Genomic DNA, 19,557 nt, shown 5'->3' on the forward strand with positions numbered 1-19,557 from the left:
GGATCCTCCTGGACCGGTCCGTCCAGATTCCCGCGGCACCGACTTTCTAGCATCGCCGGCTCAGAGAGCCGCCTCGGCCCCGGAATCGCTCGTCTAGATTGCACCCCCTCTTTGCTCGATTTCCTGTGACCGTGCGCAAGCCCTCCTCGGAGCCCGACGAGCGGACCTTCCCCCGGCGGTCTGCAGCCCTGCCGGCCCGGCTAGGCGCGGCCCGGCTCGGCTCCCGGAGCCCGCCTGGCCATGGCCCGAGCCCGCCCGCCACCGCCGCTGCCGCCGCCCGGGCTCCTGCCGCTGCTCCCTCCGCTGCTACTGCTGCTGCCCGCCTGCTGCCACGCGCTGGAAGGTGAGCGGCGTCGGGGTCCGCTTCGAGGGGTGCTCGGTCTCCCTAATGTGGACCGGACAGGGCCCGCAGTATGGTCTGATGAGGGTTGAGCACACGTCGGAGAAGGGTCCCCTAATTGCTCCCACTCCAGGGGCCGGAGGATGGGGTTGTGAGGATGCCCCCAGATATACCTACGAGGCTCCGGCTGGTTCCGAGGCCAGTGGTCCACGGGTTGCGGCATCACTGGCAATTCGACTTTGGTTGAACGTCCCGAGAGTCATGGCCCCGCGGTGCGCTTTTGTGGAAGTACCCCGCGGAGAAGCGGGGCCTTCGGCACCTCCGGGAGGCGAGGAAGTGTGGGCGACCTCCCGGCAAGGCGGAGGCTCTGAGGCTGCTGCAGAGTTGTGGCGGGTGGGGAGACGCAGGACTTCCCAGGTTGGGGGGCGGCGTTGGTTAGGAGCCCGTTGGAGTTAATTATGAGAGTATGGGTGCGCGCACCCCGCTTTGTCAGGGAATGGCTGCGGGGGTGGGAAGGCGGGGGCCTGTTATTGTTTGCGGTTTACCGAGTGCCAACCGCACATGAGGTGCTGTGTGCGTGGACGTTGCACACTGCTCTGTGGATTGCCCCCCACCCCCGCACCTTCTAGCAGGACACCCCCGAGTACTTGGGTCTTCACTGAACCCTTGGTGTGGTGAGGTTTGCCCCAGGTAGCACCAGAGCCGGGTGCCTTACCCATTAGCCAGTGGGGAAAAGCTGGGCTTCTCAATGGGCTCTGAAAAACCTGCCAAGACTGCTGCTGAGAGGTAGCTCCAACTTCCAAATGATTGTACTTGGGTGAACAGCCCAAGGGTTGTTGGCCCTGGTGGGAGAGCTCACACACACACCACTTGACACAAGCCTGCGGGGGACAGAGGAATGGACACTGGTCACAAACAATAGACGTAGCTTCAAAAAAACATGAAGCTATTGAATGAGGGAAAGAAAAACCTTCTGTAATGTGGAAGGAAGGGCACCTCAGAAATTTGGGGGAAATTAGAATATAGGCAGTACTTAACTTTTGATGTCTTTAACAGATCTAGTCACTTTCTTATTTTAAGAACAAAATCAACTTCTGTTCATATGTTCACAAGGGGTAAAGTGAAAGAGTGGAAGGGGGGAAAAAACCCCACAGTTCCTTGAGAAAGGTATCTTCTGGGGCTTACTGATTTTCTCCAGGGAAAAAATGTTCCTATGCACCCCCTCCCCACCCCTTTTATCTCTGAACCCGTTGGTTCCTGACAGACCGATTCACATGGATGGACACATGCAAATTCAGACAGACACACCAAGGTTGCGCCCACACTTGCGCACACTCATCCACATGTGTGTGATAGGATCGCTGGCATGAGAAACCAGTGCGGGGCTTTGTTGTTGACTGCCTCAAGGGTGTGTGCCAGGGAGCCTGCTGGAGTTCCCAGGTCTGTGTCTTAGCCTAGGAGAGGCGACCCAGGCACACACGCTTATGAGGCTATGTGTTCCAGGCCCCAGCGCCCTTGTTCGAGGGTATAGTGGGTGTCGGTGCCCAAAGTGGGGTGGTGGGTGTGGTTTGGGGGTCATTGGAGCTAGGACTACCTGAGGAGGCTCCCTGATTCTCCCTCTTTTCCTCCCTGTTCTCCTCCTTTTCAGCCCTTACAATCTGCTAGACTCTCTGAGGCAGGCCCTAGCTGGGAGCTGGTATCTGGAGACCAGGGAGCAGAGGGGCTGACTAGGAGGCAGAGACCCGATGAGCTGTGGCCCCTAACCTTTCCCTCTCCTCCCCACTCAGCTGTGAAGTAGGATCTAGGGCTGCTCTCTGGCTGAGAGGCCAGGCCAGTGCGGGATGCCCCCAGGAAGCAGCAGTGCCTCCCAAGCGTGGCTTTCACCAGTTCCTTTTGCCAGCCTCAGACCTTAGGGTCTTTGGTTTGTGTGTATGTGAATGAAAGGAAAAAGAGAGATACCTCAGGGCACTCAGTGATCCCAGCCTAGATGGTACCCCTACCCACCCTCCAGTTCTCCCTCACAGTGAGATGGGATAGGATAGTACCCACCTCCTAGGGCTGTTGTGAGGATTGAATCCTTAATGTGTGTGAAGTGCTTAGTACACAGCCATTGTTATTCAAGGATTAGCTGTTATTATTATTATCATCTCAGGGTTTGCTCCTTAGGGAACATCAGAAGTGAAAATTCACAGTTGAGCCCTTACCCTGCTAGAGAGCATTATAGGAAAGAACGGGGAGAGGGAAGGTTGGTCTGAGGAGGAAGAAGTCCTTACCCCACCTCCCTCTCCCTTTAGCTCTGGGAGGGAAGGGTGAGATGGGAAGAGAGCCATTCCTGACTCCAGCCTGTCCCCCACCCCTACTCTGGAACGGTGGGATGGCTGGGCTTGGAGGTCCTGGGCTGTGTCTAGAGGACAAACACTGAAGATCTCTCCAGTGCCCCAAGCTTTCTGGGCAGGGAACCTAGTCTCCTTGCTCCAGCCTTCCATGTGGCTTTGCCAGGGTATGGTTTGCCCTTGGCCTAGAGGACACCTTGGCTCCCTGCATCTGCGATCATATTTAGGCTCAGGGTCTTCGAGCTGATGATGCAGCTCTTCATGGACACACTCGTTTGATACTGTCTAGCACCCGGTTGCTCTTCCCTCCCTGCGCATTTGGGGTTCAGCAAAACTCTGTATCAAAGGATCACATTAGTTTTCCATGAGGATGGAGCCAGAGTCCTTGCTTGTTCTCCCTGGTTGAAGAAACACCCCGCCCCTTGCTGTTTGATTGATTACCCCACCCCCCAACACACACACACACACACACACACACACACACACACACACACTGCCCTCAGATTTACCCACAGACACAGGGAAACAAGGCCACCTTGTTGTTCAGTCTCCTTTCGAGTAGTATTCCCCAGTCTCCCAAGCTGAGACCATTCTCCCTTTCAGGAACAAGAACGGGTGTGGGAGTGGGACCCAGTAGGTGAGCAGACCAGGAATAGGGTATGGGATGAGGAAGGCTGTTTGAACCGTAGGGTCCTTACACCTGAGATGGGCTGGGCAGGGCCCTGCTGGGAACTTCAGGCCCTTTTGAGAAAAGAAACACAGTTGTGAGATGAAAAGCCGGCGCAGCCCCATCCTGGCCCAGCCACGTTAGCCGAGTTGCAGCTGCAGTGGAACTGGCTCCTGAGGGAAAGAAGCAGTGTGCGAGTCCGTCTCTTTCTCAGGCTGCAGCAGTGACCACTGTGTGTGTGGTAACTGAGCGGGGACAATGGCCTGGGATTTTTGCAGCTGGCTCACTTGTTTGAGTTGCCTTTAGCACCCCCCCCACCCCTCCGTCCCTGTTTGTCCTGAGCTAGCTCTTCAGAGCTCCTGCTGAGAGACAGTGGCAGGTATTTGGGGGAACCAGTTTGCTTGTCATTGCCTTCTCTTTAGCCAGAACTGCTGCGGCCACCGCCTCTGTGGCCTCCCTCAGCGGCAGCAGCGAGCTAAAGCTGAAGCTGCCATGGGCAAGGCCTCTGCCACCCGGCCTTCCACTAATTAAACAGCATGAAGAGGCTGAATCACCAGGGCTGCATAGTTTGAAAATTGTAGCTCTGCCTGTTGTGCTGAGTCAAACTGGTTTGTCGGGATTGGGCAACTGGGGGGGGGAGGGGGCGGCCGTTGGGGAGGCAGCCTGGGTACAGCTGGACACCTGATGGAGTGGGAGAGGCCCCTTGCCCCCAGGCTGGCCCTGGCACCAGCTCTCTTGTTGTTTGCTGTCCCCGGACTCCTGGCCAGACCGACTGTGACCCAGATCCCGTGGAAGGGCTCAAAGGCCTCACCTAAGGGCTAGCTGTCTGTCCAGCCGTCTGACCGGCTGGCAGCGCCGGGACTGGGGTGGGGGGCACGGATGAGCACTGAGGCATCTGGGCTCCCAGCCCTGTGCTTTTTCCTCCCTTCTCCTCCCTCTCAGGTTTATTTAATTATAAACCCCCATGATCTGAGGGGAAGAATGAAAAACAAAATGTGTTCTCTGTTCTGAGATGCTGCACACCCCTCTCTCTGAGACTTGAGTGCCAGGGGACCGTGGTGGGGGCAGAGGGATGGGGAAGGTGGCCCTGAGTGAGTTAGGCTCCTCCGGGTCTCATGACAGAGAACCCCCGAGACCCCTTGGTCCTCGGGCTGACAACCCTGAGTGTGCAGGTTGGTACATGCATGTACATACACCCACATGACAAAGGACTGGGGACAGATCCCTGGCGGTTGGCAGAGGTCGGGACCTTGTGTGTGTGTGTGGCGGGTGCAGCTCAGGGACAGCATGCGAGTTCTTCCTCTCTGCGGGCAGGACTCTGGGATGCGCCTTCTCGTCCAGGCCGCAGCCCCTCTGCCCTCCTGCTCCTGCACGCTCTGCCCGGGAGCATGACCTTTCTCAACACCTCAAAGCCCCTGGGTTGGACTTTGGCCTGCAGACATCTTGCTTCTTTCTCTAGAATCTTTTGGTTCCCTGTGTCTCACTGACACCCGTTCACAGGATGGGTGCTGTGGGCCTTGCAAGTGTGGGGCTGGCCTGGGCAGGTGGCAGGCTCCTAGCTGGGGCTCTTGTACCAGGGTGGCCCCGTGAGGCTCTCAGACACAGGCTGGGTGCCCTGTTCTCCTCATGCTGGGCCCCCAACTTATCTGTGGAAGTGTTGCTCCAAGCTCCTGTGGCTAGAGCTCTTCATGATGCCGCCCCCTCCCCAAACGCTCAGGGGCCCTTGGGACAGTGCCATTGTTCTGGCAGGGAAGTGGCCTGCTGCTTGGCCAGAGGCTGTACCTGGGGAGGCTGCACCCAGCCACACCCAGAATCGTCTTCATGCCCCTGCCCCACCCCCAGCCTTGTGACCTGTGACAGCTCCTGTCTGTGCTGCCAGGGCGAGGAAACAGGTCTGCGCTTCTGGTCAAGGTTGCCCTTTGCTTTCTTAGCAGACATGCCCCTCTGAACCCTTCCCATAGAGAGACTGTACTCGCAGTGTGCGCGCGCGCATGTGCGTGTGTATGTATTGCACGTACATGAAGGATGCACCTCTGAGGCTTTACACAAACTCTATATGTTAACACTTACATTGCGTCTGTATGCTCCTGTGACATGTTTCGGTGCAAATGGGCCTCTGTGTGTGTGTAGCAGATGCGAGTTGTGTGTGACTGTGTAAGACAAGATAAGAGTCTGTACAAGAAAACTGGTGTTTGTGTTTACACTTGACTGTACTCAAGACTGTAACTTGTGACTGGCAGTAGTGTGTGTGGTTGGGTGCGTAAGGAGAATGTTGGGTGTGTGTTCCTCTGTACGTGCATGTGTCTCAGGAAATCTACACACATGAAGACTGTTAAGAGTGAGTCTTCGTCTAAGGCAAGTCAGGTCTGTGTGTAGGAAAGATCCACTGTATGTGCATGTCTAAAGAAAACTAATCTCTTTGTACCATATGCATTCGTGTGTTTGAGAAAGGTAGACCACGGTTATGTGTGAAGCCATGTGTGCGTTTGTGGGCAGCTGTGGCTATGTGTGTTTTTGTCCACCGTGCGTGTTGACTTGTGGCTCTTGGGCCGCAGCGGTGGGGAATGAACCGAGCCACTGAGAACTGAGCGAAACGTGTGCATCCGTATGTTTGTGCATAGGCGAGGGCCACACAGCTGCTGCCACGTGGCTGTTCTCTGTCTCTCTGTGGAAGTTGGAAAGCGGTATTGCTTCATTTCTAAGCATCGAAGGCGCAATCCCAGAAAGCCCCCAGTCATGGGGTCCACTCCCCTGCTTGCTTTTGGGGGGCCTTGAGGGTTCCCTGGCTGGCCCATCCCTGTATCTGGGAGTGGCCAGCTGCTCTGTGGTCTCCCTCCAGCAGCCACATGGTGGAACAGAGGAGGGTAGGGGTGCCTGCAACAGCTGGGAGTTTGGAGGCTGCTCACTCACTTTTCTTTTGTCTTTACCCCCCCCCCCCCCCCAACTGGACCTCATATCCTTTGCCCCAACCCCAGCGCGCACACACACACACACACACCACAGAGCAGAAAAAAGGTGGGCTCTGTTGGGTCTCTCCCTTCCAACAGACGGAGGGATTCTGTCCCCCTCCCTCCCACTCACACCCTTCCTGAGGCTGGGACGCAGGCCCCTTAGGTCTCTGTCTTGCTGAGGGGAGCAGACCCCTCCCTCTCCCAGAGAGCCAGCCCCCTCCCCATCAGGGTGACCGGAGCCCTTCCTCAGGCACACAGGACTCGAAATCCAAGTCCTCTCCTCATTAATGGGAAAAATGTGCCGAGATTGAGCGATGGCCAAGGCTGAGCGATGGCCAAGGGCCGATCCCCTCCCTCCCTCTCTCGCTCCCCAGAAATTAAACAGAAATGAAGAGCCTCCCCCTTTCTCCTGCCCGCCCCCCTCCTCACACCGCCCCACCGACCCCCCCCCTCCCCCAGAGCCAGCGCAGGGCTTGTTTTAAACTGTGGAGGAATCTGGCTGGAGGGGGGAGGGGGCTGAATATTTGGGTTTAAACAGTTCCAGATGGGTTTGGCACAGGCCGAGCAGAAGGAAGTGAGGGCGAGGGAGGAGGGAGGCAGCCGAGGGAGCAGCGCGGGCGGGTGGCGGGCAGCGGGCAGACAAGCAGGCGGACTGGCTGGCTGGCTGGCTGGGGGAGGGGTGCGTTGGGCTGGACTGGCTCCCTGGGACAGGACTACTTTGGGCTGCTGGCTGGGGTAGAGGCCACTTGGCAACCTCCCTCTCTGCCTCCGTCTCCCTGGGCCTCCTTGTCTCTCCATCTCACTGTCTTTTGTAATGCGCCGTCGGCCATCCCAGCTGTCTGGTCCTCCCCAGCCGCCCCTGCACATCCCTCCTGCTCGGTGCCGCCCACCATCCGCCTCTACGAGGCTCCTGCTCCGCCCGCCAGCCCCTTTCCCTGCCTGTCTCTGGGCCCCTGCTTCTGCCCCGTCTCCTCGTCCCTCCTGTCCCCCCCCCCCGCCCCCCGCGCCGAATGTCTGTGTCTGTCTGTCTGTCTGCCAGAGGGGCCTGTCAGGCCACCGACAACGACGTCGAGTCTGGGAGAGCTCACCCTGCAGCCCGCCCTCCAGGGACCAGCGCTGCAGGGAACGGCTGCTGCCTGGCTGCCCCCATTGCTGTGCTTGAGGGACTGGGGCCACAACTGCCTCCTCCGCCATCCTCAGCTCAGACCCAGGCTGCAGGAAACCAGCGAAAGCCACAAGCCTGGAACCTGTGGGGTTTGGGTCGTTTCCCTTTGGGTACCCTCAACCTGCCCCGCTGTTGATATAGAGGCCTCAGAAGTTCTGGGGTGACTGTGCCCTATTCCAACTGAGGGTTGAGGGGAGGACAGCCACTTCTGTTCCCTCTTTCCTGCTCCTAGACCTGATTTTGGGGCCACGCTGTCTGCTGAGTTGTTTAATCAGAATCCAGAACCAGGTTCTGAGGGGAGCAGTTTATGTCAGCAACGTTAATGAGCCCTCCTGTGGCTGAGCGAGAGGAAACGGACAAGACACTGCAACTCAGAAAGGGGTTGGTGCTATGACGAAGCTCCCGGCCCTGGGTGCACAAAGCAGGGCATCTAACCCTGACTTATGGGTTCAGGGAAGGCTTCCTGGAGGAGGTGCCCACTTGGTTGAGACAGAATACACAGCAGCTTTCCAGGCTTTCTCTGTTCCTCTTTTACAAAGGTGCCTATTGCAGGGAGAGTGCCCTTGTTAAGGGGTTGGTTGTGGGGTCAGCTAGACTTGCATTTGAGCCACCTCTCAACCCTTCACCCCAAATCCTAGCAGTTTTACATTAGGCCATATATTTAGTTTATCAGAGCTGTGGTTTTCTCATCTGTAAAAAGGATACACCAACAGTACCTTTCTCTAGAGATGGTGGGAAGAACTGCACTTGCTCTCAAGGAGCTGGATCTTAGTGGTCTTCTTCCTACCCTCAAAGAGCATTCCTGCCCCTTCCACCGGAGGTGGTCGAGTGGGAGGCTGGGGTGGAGTGAGCTCTGACCTCTAACTGCTCCCGCCTTCCTCAGGGCAGGGCGTGTGTGGGGCTGGGCCTTTGTGTTGGGAATGGAGTCTGGGGAGGCCTGGGCAGCAGGGTCTGAAGCACACGGGCCTTTGTTCCAGGATAAAGGCTCTGCTGGCCCCTTTGTGTGGAGATTAGCAGAGGCTGTAGGTGTGTGAACCAGCCCTGGCTCCTGCCTCATTAACCCAGGCCTGGGGTCAGCAGCAGACACCCACTCTCAGCTGGCCTGACCTGACATCTCTGGGGCTGTGACATCTCTGGAGATGGCTGCGGGGTCTTCTCGAAGGCAGGGGAGCTGAGGGCTTTGGGGACTTCAGGAAAGGGTGGGGTGGTGCCTGGTGGCAATTGGCCTCTAGTGTCCTAGCCTTCACTGGGTGACCTCTTTCTTCTCGTCCTGAGCTTGGCCCCTGACCTTTTTTCTTCTTTTGCGCCCCCAGAGACCCTTATGGACACAAAATGGGTGACGTCTGAGTTGGCGTGGACATCTCATCCAGAAAGTGGGGTAAGACTTCCTGCCCTTGGCCGCTCGCATCTCCGGCAGCCACCCTCCTTGCCCTCCCGGAGCTGGAGAAAGGCTGCCTCTCGCTGCCTGTCCGTTCCAGCTCCTGCAGCATCCCAGCCTTTGCCCCTGTCACCTGCCTTGTGTGCCTGATGGCCCCTCTCTGGGGGTACTTTTATCTCTCACCCTCCAGCCTGTCTGTGTCCCTTTCCCACAGACGGCATCTTTGTCCCATTCTGTGCCCACCCCTCTCCGGCCTGATGGCCCTTTGCAGGCCCACCCTGCCTCCCTCCCCTCTAGGTCCCTGGGAAGAGCACTGGCTTGGGAACCAGGAAACCTTGGTTCCAGATCTCTAACTTGCTCTGTGACCTTAAGCAATGCAGTTTACATTCTGGGCCTCCATTTATTGACTATTAAATGACTGTAGCCCTGACATCTCTGAAATATTCTAATTAACCTCTCTCATTGGCCTCCACAACTACACTAAGCTCTGGAATGGTTAAGGCTGGGTGGCACTACAGGCCTCCAGTTTTCAGGCCGGACTGTGTGCCCTTGGACAAGTCCTCGCCTTTGTGAGCCCTGACTTCCTTTTCTCTACAGTGGGGACAACAGATGCACTGTCTCCTGAGGTGGTTGTAAAGGATAAATGTGATAGCCAATTTTATGGAATGCTTGTTCGCTATCGGGCGCTGTTACAAGCCCATTACATGTATTACTTCCTCACAGCCTCATTTACTTCCAATCAGCCCTTTTTTAAAGACAATGAAACTAAGGCGCAAAGATAATAAATATTATGGCTAATACCCACATGCTACTTATCAAGTGTCCTAAGAGCTTTATTCATTTAAAGTCACTTACTCCTTGTACATCTTTATTCCTGCTACGTTACAGATGGGGCAGTGGAGGCACAGAGAGGTTAGGTGACTCACCCATAGTTACACAGCAAGCCGAGAACTGGGATCGGAACCCAGACAGTCTGTGCGTTCAGCTACTACACTGCAGAAGGGTATCTGTGAAGTAAACACAGCAGATCTGGTCATATGATAAGCACTTGGCAAATGTTGGCGCTTACTCCCTGTCCTTTCACTTGTTCCATGTACAGTGGGAAGAGGTGAGTGGCTACGATGAGGCCATGAACCCCATCCGCACGTACCAGGTGTGTAATGTGCGTGAGTCAAACCAGAACAACTGGCTTCGTACGGGGTTTATCTGGCGGCGGGATGTGCAGCGGGTCTACGTGGAGCTCAAGTTCACTGTTCGTGACTGCAACAGCATCCCCAACATCCCTGGCTCCTGCAAGGAGACCTTCAACCTCTTCTACTACGAGGCTGACAGCGATGTGGCCTCGGCCTCCTCCCCCTTCTGGATGGAGAACCCCTATGTGAAGGTGGACACCATCGCCCCCGATGAGAGCTTCTCGAGGCTCGATACTGGCCGTGTCAACACCAAGGTGCGCAGCTTCGGGCAGCTGTCCAAGGCCGGCTTCTACTTGGCCTTCCAGGACCAGGGTGCCTGCATGTCGCTCATCTCTGTGCGTGCCTTCTATAAGAAGTGTGCATCCACCACCGCAGGCTTCGCCCTCTTCCCCGAGACCCTCACTGGGGCCGAGCCCACCTCACTGGTCATTGCCCCTGGCACCTGTATCGCTAATGCCGTAGAGGTGTCGGTGCCACTCAAGCTGTACTGCAACGGTGACGGGGAGTGGATGGTGCCCGTGGGTGCCTGCACCTGTGCCTCCGGCCATGAGCCAGCTGCCAAGGAGTCCCAGTGCCGTCGTGAGTGGGGACTGGCCTGGGGTGGGGGGGCGAGGGAGGGAAGGGCTTGGGCCACAGCCGCCTATTGCCCCCTATCTGCCGCTTCCTACCTACCAGACAAGGTGGTCTGGTGTCAGGTCTGGGGTGGGGGCAGGTCAAGGAAGCGGGATCTCAGGTGCAGAGAACATGGTGCAAGGAGGGAGATGAGGGTGAATGAGGAGAGATACAAGCATAAAAAGAGGGAAAAAAATGAAACTGAAGAGAGAGGAAGAGAGGCATGGAGAATCCTTGACAAGGAGGGCCCCGGAAAACCTGGTCAGAGACTCAGGAGGCTGGCAAGGATGCCTGCTTGTCCCTCCCCGTGTGTGTGCCTCACCCTGGAAATATAGCTGTGGGGACAGAGGCTGTGGGCACCACAGGCTCAGCCCTTTCACCTTGGGGGCTTATCTGCACCTTGAAAGGCAATATTTATGTACAGTGGGCAGGGCCCAGTCCAATCTGAGTTCTGCCTCTGCCTCGTAGCACCTGTGAGAGCTTGGGCAAATTACTTAAGTCTTGAACCTCGGTTTCCTCATATGCAGAATGGGGATGGTAATGATTTCTTCATGGAGAGGCAGTGGGGCTTACGTGAATAGATGCACAGGAAGCCTTGGAGCAGTGCCTTGCACATGGCGAGCACCAATGCTCTGGGAGTTCAGTTGTGGCTCTCAGGAGCCTTGAGATGCATGGCGATCAGACATTGTTTTGTCCCAGTTCTTACATGAGGAGGCTAGGAGGCTTGTGTCTGGTGGCTTGCCAAGACTTAAGACCTTAACGGTATACTAGACTTCTCTCATTTGAGTCTCACCACAACCTTGTAAGGCCAATTCCAGTTATGTTCCCTATTCTGCCAAAAAAGAAACTGAGTCTCAGAGTTTCTGCACTCAAGGCCTCACAGCTGCTATGGTGGGAACTGGGCCTAAAGCCTGGTGCAGTGATCTGTCACGCGGGACAAGGTGTCTCGGGCCTTGTCTTCAGTCCCTTCTGCCCAGTTCTCTCTCCTGGCACTTGAAGCCTGTAGCTTTGAGGGGTGGCAGCTGGCTCTAAGCAGAGCCCTAAGTGTGAGGGGGCTGGCAGCCCCAACCTGTCTCGGAGGCCGGTGTTGGGTGTTGTCCTGAGAAGGTGAATAGTTCCTTGCCAGGCCCCTCTCACTTCTCTATGGGAACCTGCCCCCAGACTTCCTCTTCCTAAGTGGAGAAAGGGGGTGGGGGTGATGAGCCTGACAGCCTGAAGAGGGGCTAACACTCTGCAGGTCCCTGGCAGGAAATGTATGCTGGTTCCCATAGCAACCAGGCTGGCCTGGCCTCTGCCCCCTCCCCCCACTGGCTCGAAAGAGCTTGGATGGAATATCACCTTAGGGAGGGGAGATTAAACCCCAGAGAAAGGCATAGCCCCAACTCTGGGCATTCCATAGCCTGGGTGACCTCCCCAGAGGTAGTCATTTGTGGATGGGGTGACCACACGCTTTGGTGTGTCCAAGGCATCCCTAGCTTATGCCCATTGTCCTAACAGGATTATTGCTAGCGACCCCTTTCACTCTCACAATATTCCAGTTTGAATAATAAATTATATGGCTGTGATAGAGCTGCAGAACATACAGAGCCCAGGTTCGGGGCCTCTGGTCTAGATGGCAGACAACAGGAGAGAGAGCAGGGAAGGGAGGTTGGTCACCCAGCTCTGGGTACTCTTTGAAGCCTGGGGTTCCCCTTGTGGATGCTTTGAGGTCTCTGAACTGCAGGTGACCCCAGCTTTCCTGCCTGCTTGCTTTCTCTCCTTTTCTCAACCCTCCTAAGCCCCCACCCCTGCCCAAGGGCAGAAAGAAGCTGCCGCCCGGCTCCTGGTGGGTGGGGAGAGGAACTGGCTGTGAAACTCAGAGGCCCCATCTCCAGCCTGTCCTGGAGTGGCCTGGAGGGTCCTACGGTTTTCCTTGAGCTTCAAGGAGGGGTGGGACACCCCAGCAGGGGACAGGGTGCTGCCAGTTCACTAGTGGTCTTTTCCCATCTTCCACCTCTTCCCTGCTCTTCTCGCTTCCCTGCCTTGACAAGCCCAGGCTGTCCGGGCTGAAGTCTTCATCGGTGAGGTGCAGGTGAGGGGGCAGTGTTGGGGAGGAATCCGCTGACGTGGACTTTCCACAGGGCAAAAGGGCCTTCTGTAGCTGCAGCTGGAGTGAGGCAATCCCAGTGTGGCCCCCACAGTCTAGGAGGTGGAGGGGCCCAGGCCCGTGCTGGGGAAGGGCCAGGTTCTCACGGCGGTGCGGAGGATTGGTGCTTGCAGGGAAGGGAGGTGAGCATGTCCATCCTCTTCTTGCCCACAGCCTGTCCCCCTGGGAGCTTCAAGGCGAAGCAGGGAGAGGGGCCCTGTCTCCCCTGTCCCCCCAACAGCCGTACCACCTCACCAGCCGCCAGCATCTGCTCCTGTCACAATAACTTCTACCGTGCCGATTCGGACTCTGCGGACAGTGCCTGTACCAGTGAGTAAATGCGCATCCCCTCACTCTGCGGCCCCAGACCTTGCCTCTGCAGGCCGGCCTCACAGGGCCCAAACGGTCACTGGGAATGTCTCCAGGCTCAGGAGGTTAGATGTCCTCAACATGGCACAGCCAGGAAGTGACTGGCCCTGAGCCAGAGTTCACACGAGCTGGCTCAGCCCTTCCGCCAACATTTTATAAGCACCTAGAAGCTCCTGAGCATCAGAAACTGGCTGGGGCCTTCTAATCCATCTTCCTCTGTGCAGAACTTCCGCTCTCTTGGTCCAGTTCTAGCCACAGAGGGGATCTCACATCCCTGGGGCAGCCTGTTTTTCTGCTTTCTCCCTGCTCTGGCCTTTGGTGTGCCAGGCATTGTACCAGGCACCAGGGAGGTGGAGGAGAAGCAGATACAGTCACTGCCTAAAATGCAACCTGGTGGGAGGAACAGGGATGAAAACAGATAATGACCATATAGAGTGCTGAGTGCCGGGCTGGAGGGTGTCACCGGAGTGCAGAAGACAGGGAGCTGATGAATGAAAAAGGCTTCCGAGAGGAGGCGACATCTCCAGTTGAGCCTTGAAGGCTAAATAGGGGTCTGCCCAGTAAAGAAGTGTAGGAAAGGTAGCTGCTGATTTAAGCAGAGGCAAAGGCAAAGAAGTAGAAGCAGGTTGGAGTGTGCAGGAGCTCTGGGCAGAAGGGCGGTCCTAGGACCCCAGCCCACTGCCCTCTCCCTCCTCCTTCTCCACAGCTGTGCCATCCCCACCCCGGGGTGTGATCTCCAATGTGAATGAGACCTCGCTGATCCTTGAGTGGAGCGAGCCCCGGGATCTCGGGGGTCGGGACGACCTACTGTACAATGTCATCTGCAAGAAGTGCCATGGGGGGCCCGGGGCCGGGGGTGCCTCGACCTGCTCACGCTGTGATGACAACGTGGAATTTGTGCCTCGGCAGCTGGGCCTGACAGAGCGCCGGGTCCACATCAGCCACCTGCTGGCCCACACACGCTACACCTTTGAGGTGCAGGCAGTCAATGGTGTCTCGGGCAAGAGCCCTCTGCCCCCTCGCTATGCGGCTGTGAATATCACCACCAACCAGGCTGGTGAGGAGGGGACTCAGGAGGGTAGGGCCTGGGTCATCTTCCTGCACAGAGTTGAGGTTTCCCAGGGCCTGCCAATGGGCCACCAGGGGACCCGTGGGAACTGGGTCCTTGGGAAGGATGCCAGGGTCCAAGGAGCCCATGGTGAGCCGCCCACTCTTCCCTTAGCCCCGTCTGAAGTGCCTACACTCCACCTGCACAGCAGCTCAGGCAGCAGCTTGACACTGTCCTGGGCACCCCCCGAGCGGCCCAACGGCGTCATCCTAGACTATGAGATGAAGTACTTTGAGAAGGTCAGAGACTCAAGGGGCAGGAGGAGGCCTTGGGACAAGAAGATTAACCCCAGATAGTGTTAGGGGCCCTTGGGAGTAAGGCCTTGGGTCCTGAGGGGGCCGTGGGGCGGTCCTGGGGGTGGCCAGGGGAAGGTTGGCCTCAGGACCCACTGACACGCCGCCTTCCTCCTGGTGTTGCAGAGTGAGGGCATCGCCTCCACCGTGACGAGCCAGAAGAACTCCGTGCAGCTGGACGGGCTGCGGCCCGACGCGCGCTACGTGGTCCAGGTCCGCGCCCGCACTGTTGCTGGCTATGGGCAGTACAGCCGCCCCGCTGAGTTTGAGACCACAAGTGAGAGAGGTACATACTCTCTGTGCCTATCTGTGCCCCAGCCCATAGTTTCCATCCCTCCACTCACCAGGACCCTCTCTGTCTCCAGGCTCCAGTGCCCAGCAGCTCCAGGAGCAGCTTCCCCTCATTGTGGGATCTGCCACGGCTGGGCTTGTCTTCGTGGTGGCTGTTGTGGTCATCGCTGTTGTCTGTCTCAGGTACTCCCAGACCTCTGTTTGCTCCCTTGGCTGACTGGAGCTTCCCTTTAGCACCCTAGCACGCACATGCACAGGTGATTCATTACCCACGTCAAACCCAGAGCCACAGCCTCCCTGGGCCCCGCCTTTCCTTGTTGGAAAGGCCCTTTCCAGTCCACGTCCACATCCTCATCCTGTTCCCTCTGCGTCCCCTGAAACTAGCGTCTGAGTGGGCCAAGTCCGCTAAGCCCCTTGCCCAGAGACCCAGTGGCTGCTGTAACCGCAGACCTTGCAACCAGGCACTGGTCCATCCCCCGGGCACTCTGCCCCTCCTGTGTGCCCTAGGGTCCCCTGAACAAAGGTTGCTGTGGGACTTATCTCAGGCCTCCCCTCCTCTCCCCGCCTCCAGGAAGCAACGGCATGCCTCTGATTCAGAATACACGGAGAAGCTGCAGCAATACAGTGAGTGTGTCTCCTTAAGCTCCCGTGGTCCCCCCAGGGCTTGGAGAACCCTCCTTCTGCTTCCAGTTGGGGCCATTTCCTGAGCCCCTACCTTGCTTCTGCCAGCCTCAGAGATGAATGAGATGTGACCCCTATCCTCAAAGGCAGTTAGTCCTGTGACAGAGACAAGATGCATATACACAGGAAGCAATGAGAAAACAATTTAAGTGTTAAGCTGGGTGTTCCTGTTACAAAGGGCAGTAAGAGTTCAGAGAAGAGGAAGGCTTCCTGGAGGAGGTGGCCTGCCTCTGAGCAGTATTTAGAGAGATGGGGGAGAGCACTCTTGGCTGCAGGAGCCTCTAGAGGGTAGTGGGTGGGGTAGGGAGAGTGCCCAACTGTGGGGGCAGTGAGAAGACTGGTTTGACAGCTGCTGGGAAGCAAGGCTAGGTATTTGCAGCCAGTCCTTGGAGGGTCGTGAAAGGCAGGCAGAGGAGTTGGGACTTGACTCCACCATAGGTAATGGGAAAGGCTCTCAAGCTGAGGAGTAATATAATGAAACTATTGTTTTAGGAAGACAGGTATGCAGGTAGATTGGTGGGAAAAGTCCGGAGGCAGAACGCCCAGCTGGGAGGCTATTGCAGTAGTTGGAATGCTGAAGGCCTGAACGGGGTCAGGGGCGGTGTGAGTGGGCGGGGGGGCAAATTTGAGAGGCCTTGACATGATGAGAAATGAAGGTGAAAGAAGAAGAATCCTAGGTGTCTTTTATGGTTACTAGTTCTCATGGAGGGGACCGCAGGGGAGGAGGGAGTTGTGGCTTCAACAGAGAGGAATATGGAGCTGGCTTAGCAGGGAGGTCACAACCTTTGCTCCCACTCAGGGCGACAGCCTGAGGGTTCAGTCTGATGAGTTCCCTCACCATCCCCAGCCTGAAGAGCATGCCCCGCTTTTCTTCCCTTAGTCGCTCCAGGAATGAAAGTTTATATTGACCCTTTTACCTACGAGGACCCCAATGAGGCCGTGCGGGAGTTTGCCAAGGAGATCGATGTGTCCTGTGTCAAGATCGAGGAAGTGATCGGAGCTGGTGAGTCCCGAGGGCCACAGTGGGGATGACAGGTGGGGGGAGAAGGGGAGGTTACCTCAGGGGAGGGCTGAGGCAGGCTGGGTATAGAAGCGATCCCAGAAATAACTTAACTACCTGTGCCCTGTGCTCTGCAGGGGAGTTTGGGGAAGTGTGCCGGGGGCGACTGAAACAGCCCGGCCGCAGGGAGGTGTTCGTGGCCATCAAGACACTGAAAGTGGGCTACACTGAGAGGCAGCGGCGGGACTTCCTAAGCGAGGCCTCCATCATGGGTCAGTTTGACCACCCCAACATAATCCGGCTGGAGGGCGTGGTCACCAAAAGTCGGCCAGTCATGATCCTCACCGAGTTCATGGAAAACTGCGCCCTGGACTCTTTCCTCCGGGTAAGAGCCAGCCCCAGCCCCTCACCATTCCCCTGCCCCAGAGAGCTGGGTTGAGCAAGCCGACCCCTCCGCTCCCACAAGTCATGCAGACCCTATTCAAGCCATGAATATTTATTAAGGTGGCCTGGCCTTCAGAGCCAGAGACCAGAGTTCTCATCCTGATCTGCCCCTACCGCCTGTGTGACCTTAGGCTTTGCTTAACCTCTGAGTCTAGCTGCCTTGGTTGTAAAATGGAAGTAGAAAGTTTTATTTGGTTACTCATGGGGATTAATTGAGATGTTGTGTACAGATGCCTGTCACAGAGTAGGGCAGTTCCTTTACCCTCCGTGCCCTCCGGACATGGTCACAGGGGCAGGACAAGCATAGTTTAGGAGGCCTTGGAGAGGGTGGCCAAGCAGGCCTTGGGCAGGCCCTGGGCAGGCCCTGGGCCAGGAGGGAGGTGATAGGTCTGCCTGAGCTTGCTCATTGTCTCCAGCTCAACGATGGACAGTTCACCGTCATCCAGCTGGTGGGCATGTTGCGGGGCATTGCTGCTGGCATGAAATACCTGTCCGAGATGAACTACGTGCACCGCGACCTGGCTGCCCGCAACATCCTTGTCAACAGCAACCTGGTCTGCAAAGTCTCAGACTTTGGCCTCTCCCGCTTCCTTGAGGATGATCCCTCTGATCCTACGTACACCAGCTCCCTGGTACAGGAAGCAGCCGGGAGGGAGACTGGGGGCGGGGCCAACCAGGCAGGGGCTCAGGGCTGGGGACTAGCCCGGAGTCACAGGGTGAAGGGCCTGTGCCCCCCCCACCAGGGTGGAAAGATCCCTATCCGCTGGACTGCTCCGGAGGCCATAGCCTATCGGAAGTTCACCTCTGCTAGCGATGTCTGGAGCTACGGAATCGTCATGTGGGAGGTCATGAGCTATGGAGAGCGACCCTACTGGGACATGAGCAACCAGGATGTGAGTGGGGCCAGGGCGGTCAGGTGGGTGGGAGCTGGCTGCGAGCATAGTGGTTGCTCACTCCCGGTTTCCCTGCTTTGGGCTCAGGTCATCAACGCCGTGGAGCAGGATTACCGGCTGCCCCCTCCCATGGACTGCCCCACAGCACTGCACCAGCTCATGCTGGACTGCTGGGTGCGGGACCGGAACCTCAGGCCCAAATTCTCCCAGATTGTCAACACCCTGGACAAGCTTATCCGCAATGCTGCCAGCCTCAAGGTCATTGCCAGCGCCCAGTCTGGGTCAGTACCTCTGCTTCTGCTCCCACCCTGCTCTCGAGCCAGCAGCCTTCCCCCTTCTTCCCCTGTCATTAGGACTCACCAGGTCCCTCTCTTCTCCCACAGTATGTCACAGCCCCTCCTGGACCGCACAGTCCCGGATTACACAACCTTCACGACAGTTGGTGACTGGCTGGATGCCATTAAGATGGGGCGGTACAAGGAGAGCTTCGTCAGCGCGGGGTTTGCATCCTTTGACCTGGTGGCTCAGATGACCGCAGAGTAAGTGTGCCTCGCATCTGGAAGGGCAGGGCAGGGGGTTCTCTGCTGGACCCAGGGTGGTGGACAGGAGAGGAGAGGCTGACCCCACCCTTGCTCCGTCTGCAGAGACCTGCTCCGGATCGGAGTCACCTTGGCTGGCCACCAGAAGAAGATCCTCAGCAGTATCCAGGACATGCGGCTGCAGATGAACCAGACACTGCCTGTGCAGGTCTGACACCCAACTCCCACAGGGTGTGTGCCCCCCAAGGACTACACAGGGACTCTGACCAGCCGGCTGGACTATTGGACTTTTGGATGCCTGGCCTTAGGCTGTGGCCCAGAAGATGAAAGTTTGGGGAGGGCCCAAGCTGGGACTTCTCCTCCAGGCCTGTGCTCCCTCCCCAGAAATTGTGCCCAACACCTCTTCATATTGAAGATGGATTAGGAGAGGGGTGATGACCCCTCCTCAAGCCCCTCGGGTGCCCAGGCCTTCCTGCTCTCCACGGGGAGATCCCCGCCACCTCAGACTTGACTATGCTTCAATGCCGGAGGTCCTGTCCTGGCAGGGGCAGGTGGGAGATAAGCCTGGGTTTGATAGGGCCCAGCCCTGGCAGGGGTGTGGCCCCCCAGGTAGGCAGAGAGCAGTCCCTCCCTCAGGAACTGGAGGAGGGGACTCCGGGAATGGGGAAATGTGACACCCCCATTCCAAAGCCAACTGGCACCTCCAGCTTGCACAGGGACTTGTTCTGGGGGCTGAGGGCCCTGCCCCACCCCACCCTTGGTGCTGTCATAAAAGGGCAGGCAGGGGCAGGCTGAGGAGCAGCCCTTGCCCCCCAGAGACTGACTCTCAGAGCCAGAAAGGCGATGTGTGTGAGTGTGTTTGTGTGTGTGTGTGTGTGCACGCACTGGCCTGCACAGAGAGCGTGGGTGAGTGTGTAAAAGCTTGGCCCTGTGCCCTGCAGTGGGGCCAGCTGGGCCGTCAGTGGAATAAAGGCAATAAGAAGATTCTCTGGCCCCTTCTCATTCCACTCCCAAGGCAGGCTTCCCTGGTGCCCTCAAGTTCACAGTCCCTGGCTGCCAGCCCTTCAGAATTCCCTAAAGTCATTGGGTGACCAGGTCCAGGCTAATCCAGGCACCACTTCCCTTTTTTGCTTTGGTGCATCTTACTTCTGGGCAGAGGGGTAATAACAGTAGAG

General features: G+C 57.3%; 1 protein-coding gene across 2 annotated transcripts; it reads left to right on the forward strand.

Moving 5' to 3' along the window:
- Nucleotides 1-240: 240 nt before the first annotated feature.
- On the forward strand, nt 241-19,357 carry EPHB3 (EPH receptor B3). 2 transcript variants are annotated; one of them, XM_054585255.1, is made up of 16 exons: nt 241-343; nt 8,770-8,834; nt 9,934-10,606; nt 12,939-13,094; nt 13,840-14,190; nt 14,356-14,480; nt 14,661-14,820; nt 14,900-15,008; nt 15,397-15,449; nt 16,387-16,509; nt 16,644-16,891; nt 17,367-17,582; nt 17,694-17,843; nt 17,931-18,124; nt 18,227-18,382; nt 18,488-19,357. In XM_054585255.1, exons 1-16 carry the CDS (start codon nt 241-243, stop codon nt 18,594-18,596), a joined length of 2,991 nt encoding a protein of 996 aa, XP_054441230.1. In that variant the 3' UTR covers nt 18,597-19,357. The 2 variants fall into 2 exon arrangements, with proteins under 2 accessions (XP_054441230.1, XP_054441229.1); XM_054585254.1 differs by having other exon boundaries at nt 17,367-17,843.
- The last annotated feature ends 200 nt before the right edge of the window (nt 19,358-19,557 follow it).

The sequence above is a fragment of the Pteronotus mesoamericanus genome, unplaced genomic scaffold (assembly GCF_021234165.1).
Source record: "Pteronotus mesoamericanus isolate MK-2021 breed Mesoamerican mustached bat unplaced genomic scaffold, CSHL_Meso_final contig_82, whole genome shotgun sequence".
NCBI classification, from domain to species: domain Eukaryota; kingdom Metazoa; phylum Chordata; class Mammalia; order Chiroptera; family Mormoopidae; genus Pteronotus; species Pteronotus mesoamericanus.

Coding starts and splice junctions, on each gene's coding strand:
- EPHB3 (XM_054585254.1), top strand. CDS start 241: ATGGCCCGAGCCCGCCCGCCACCGCCGCTGCCGCCGCCCGGGCTCCTG. Junction 10,607..12,938: donor CAAGGAGTCCCAGTGCCGTC/GTGAGTGGGGAC, acceptor TCTTGCCCACAG/CCTGTCCCCCTGGGAGCTTC. Junction 18,125..18,226: donor ATTGCCAGCGCCCAGTCTGG/GTCAGTACCTCT, acceptor CTTCTCCCACAG/TATGTCACAGCCCCTCCTGG.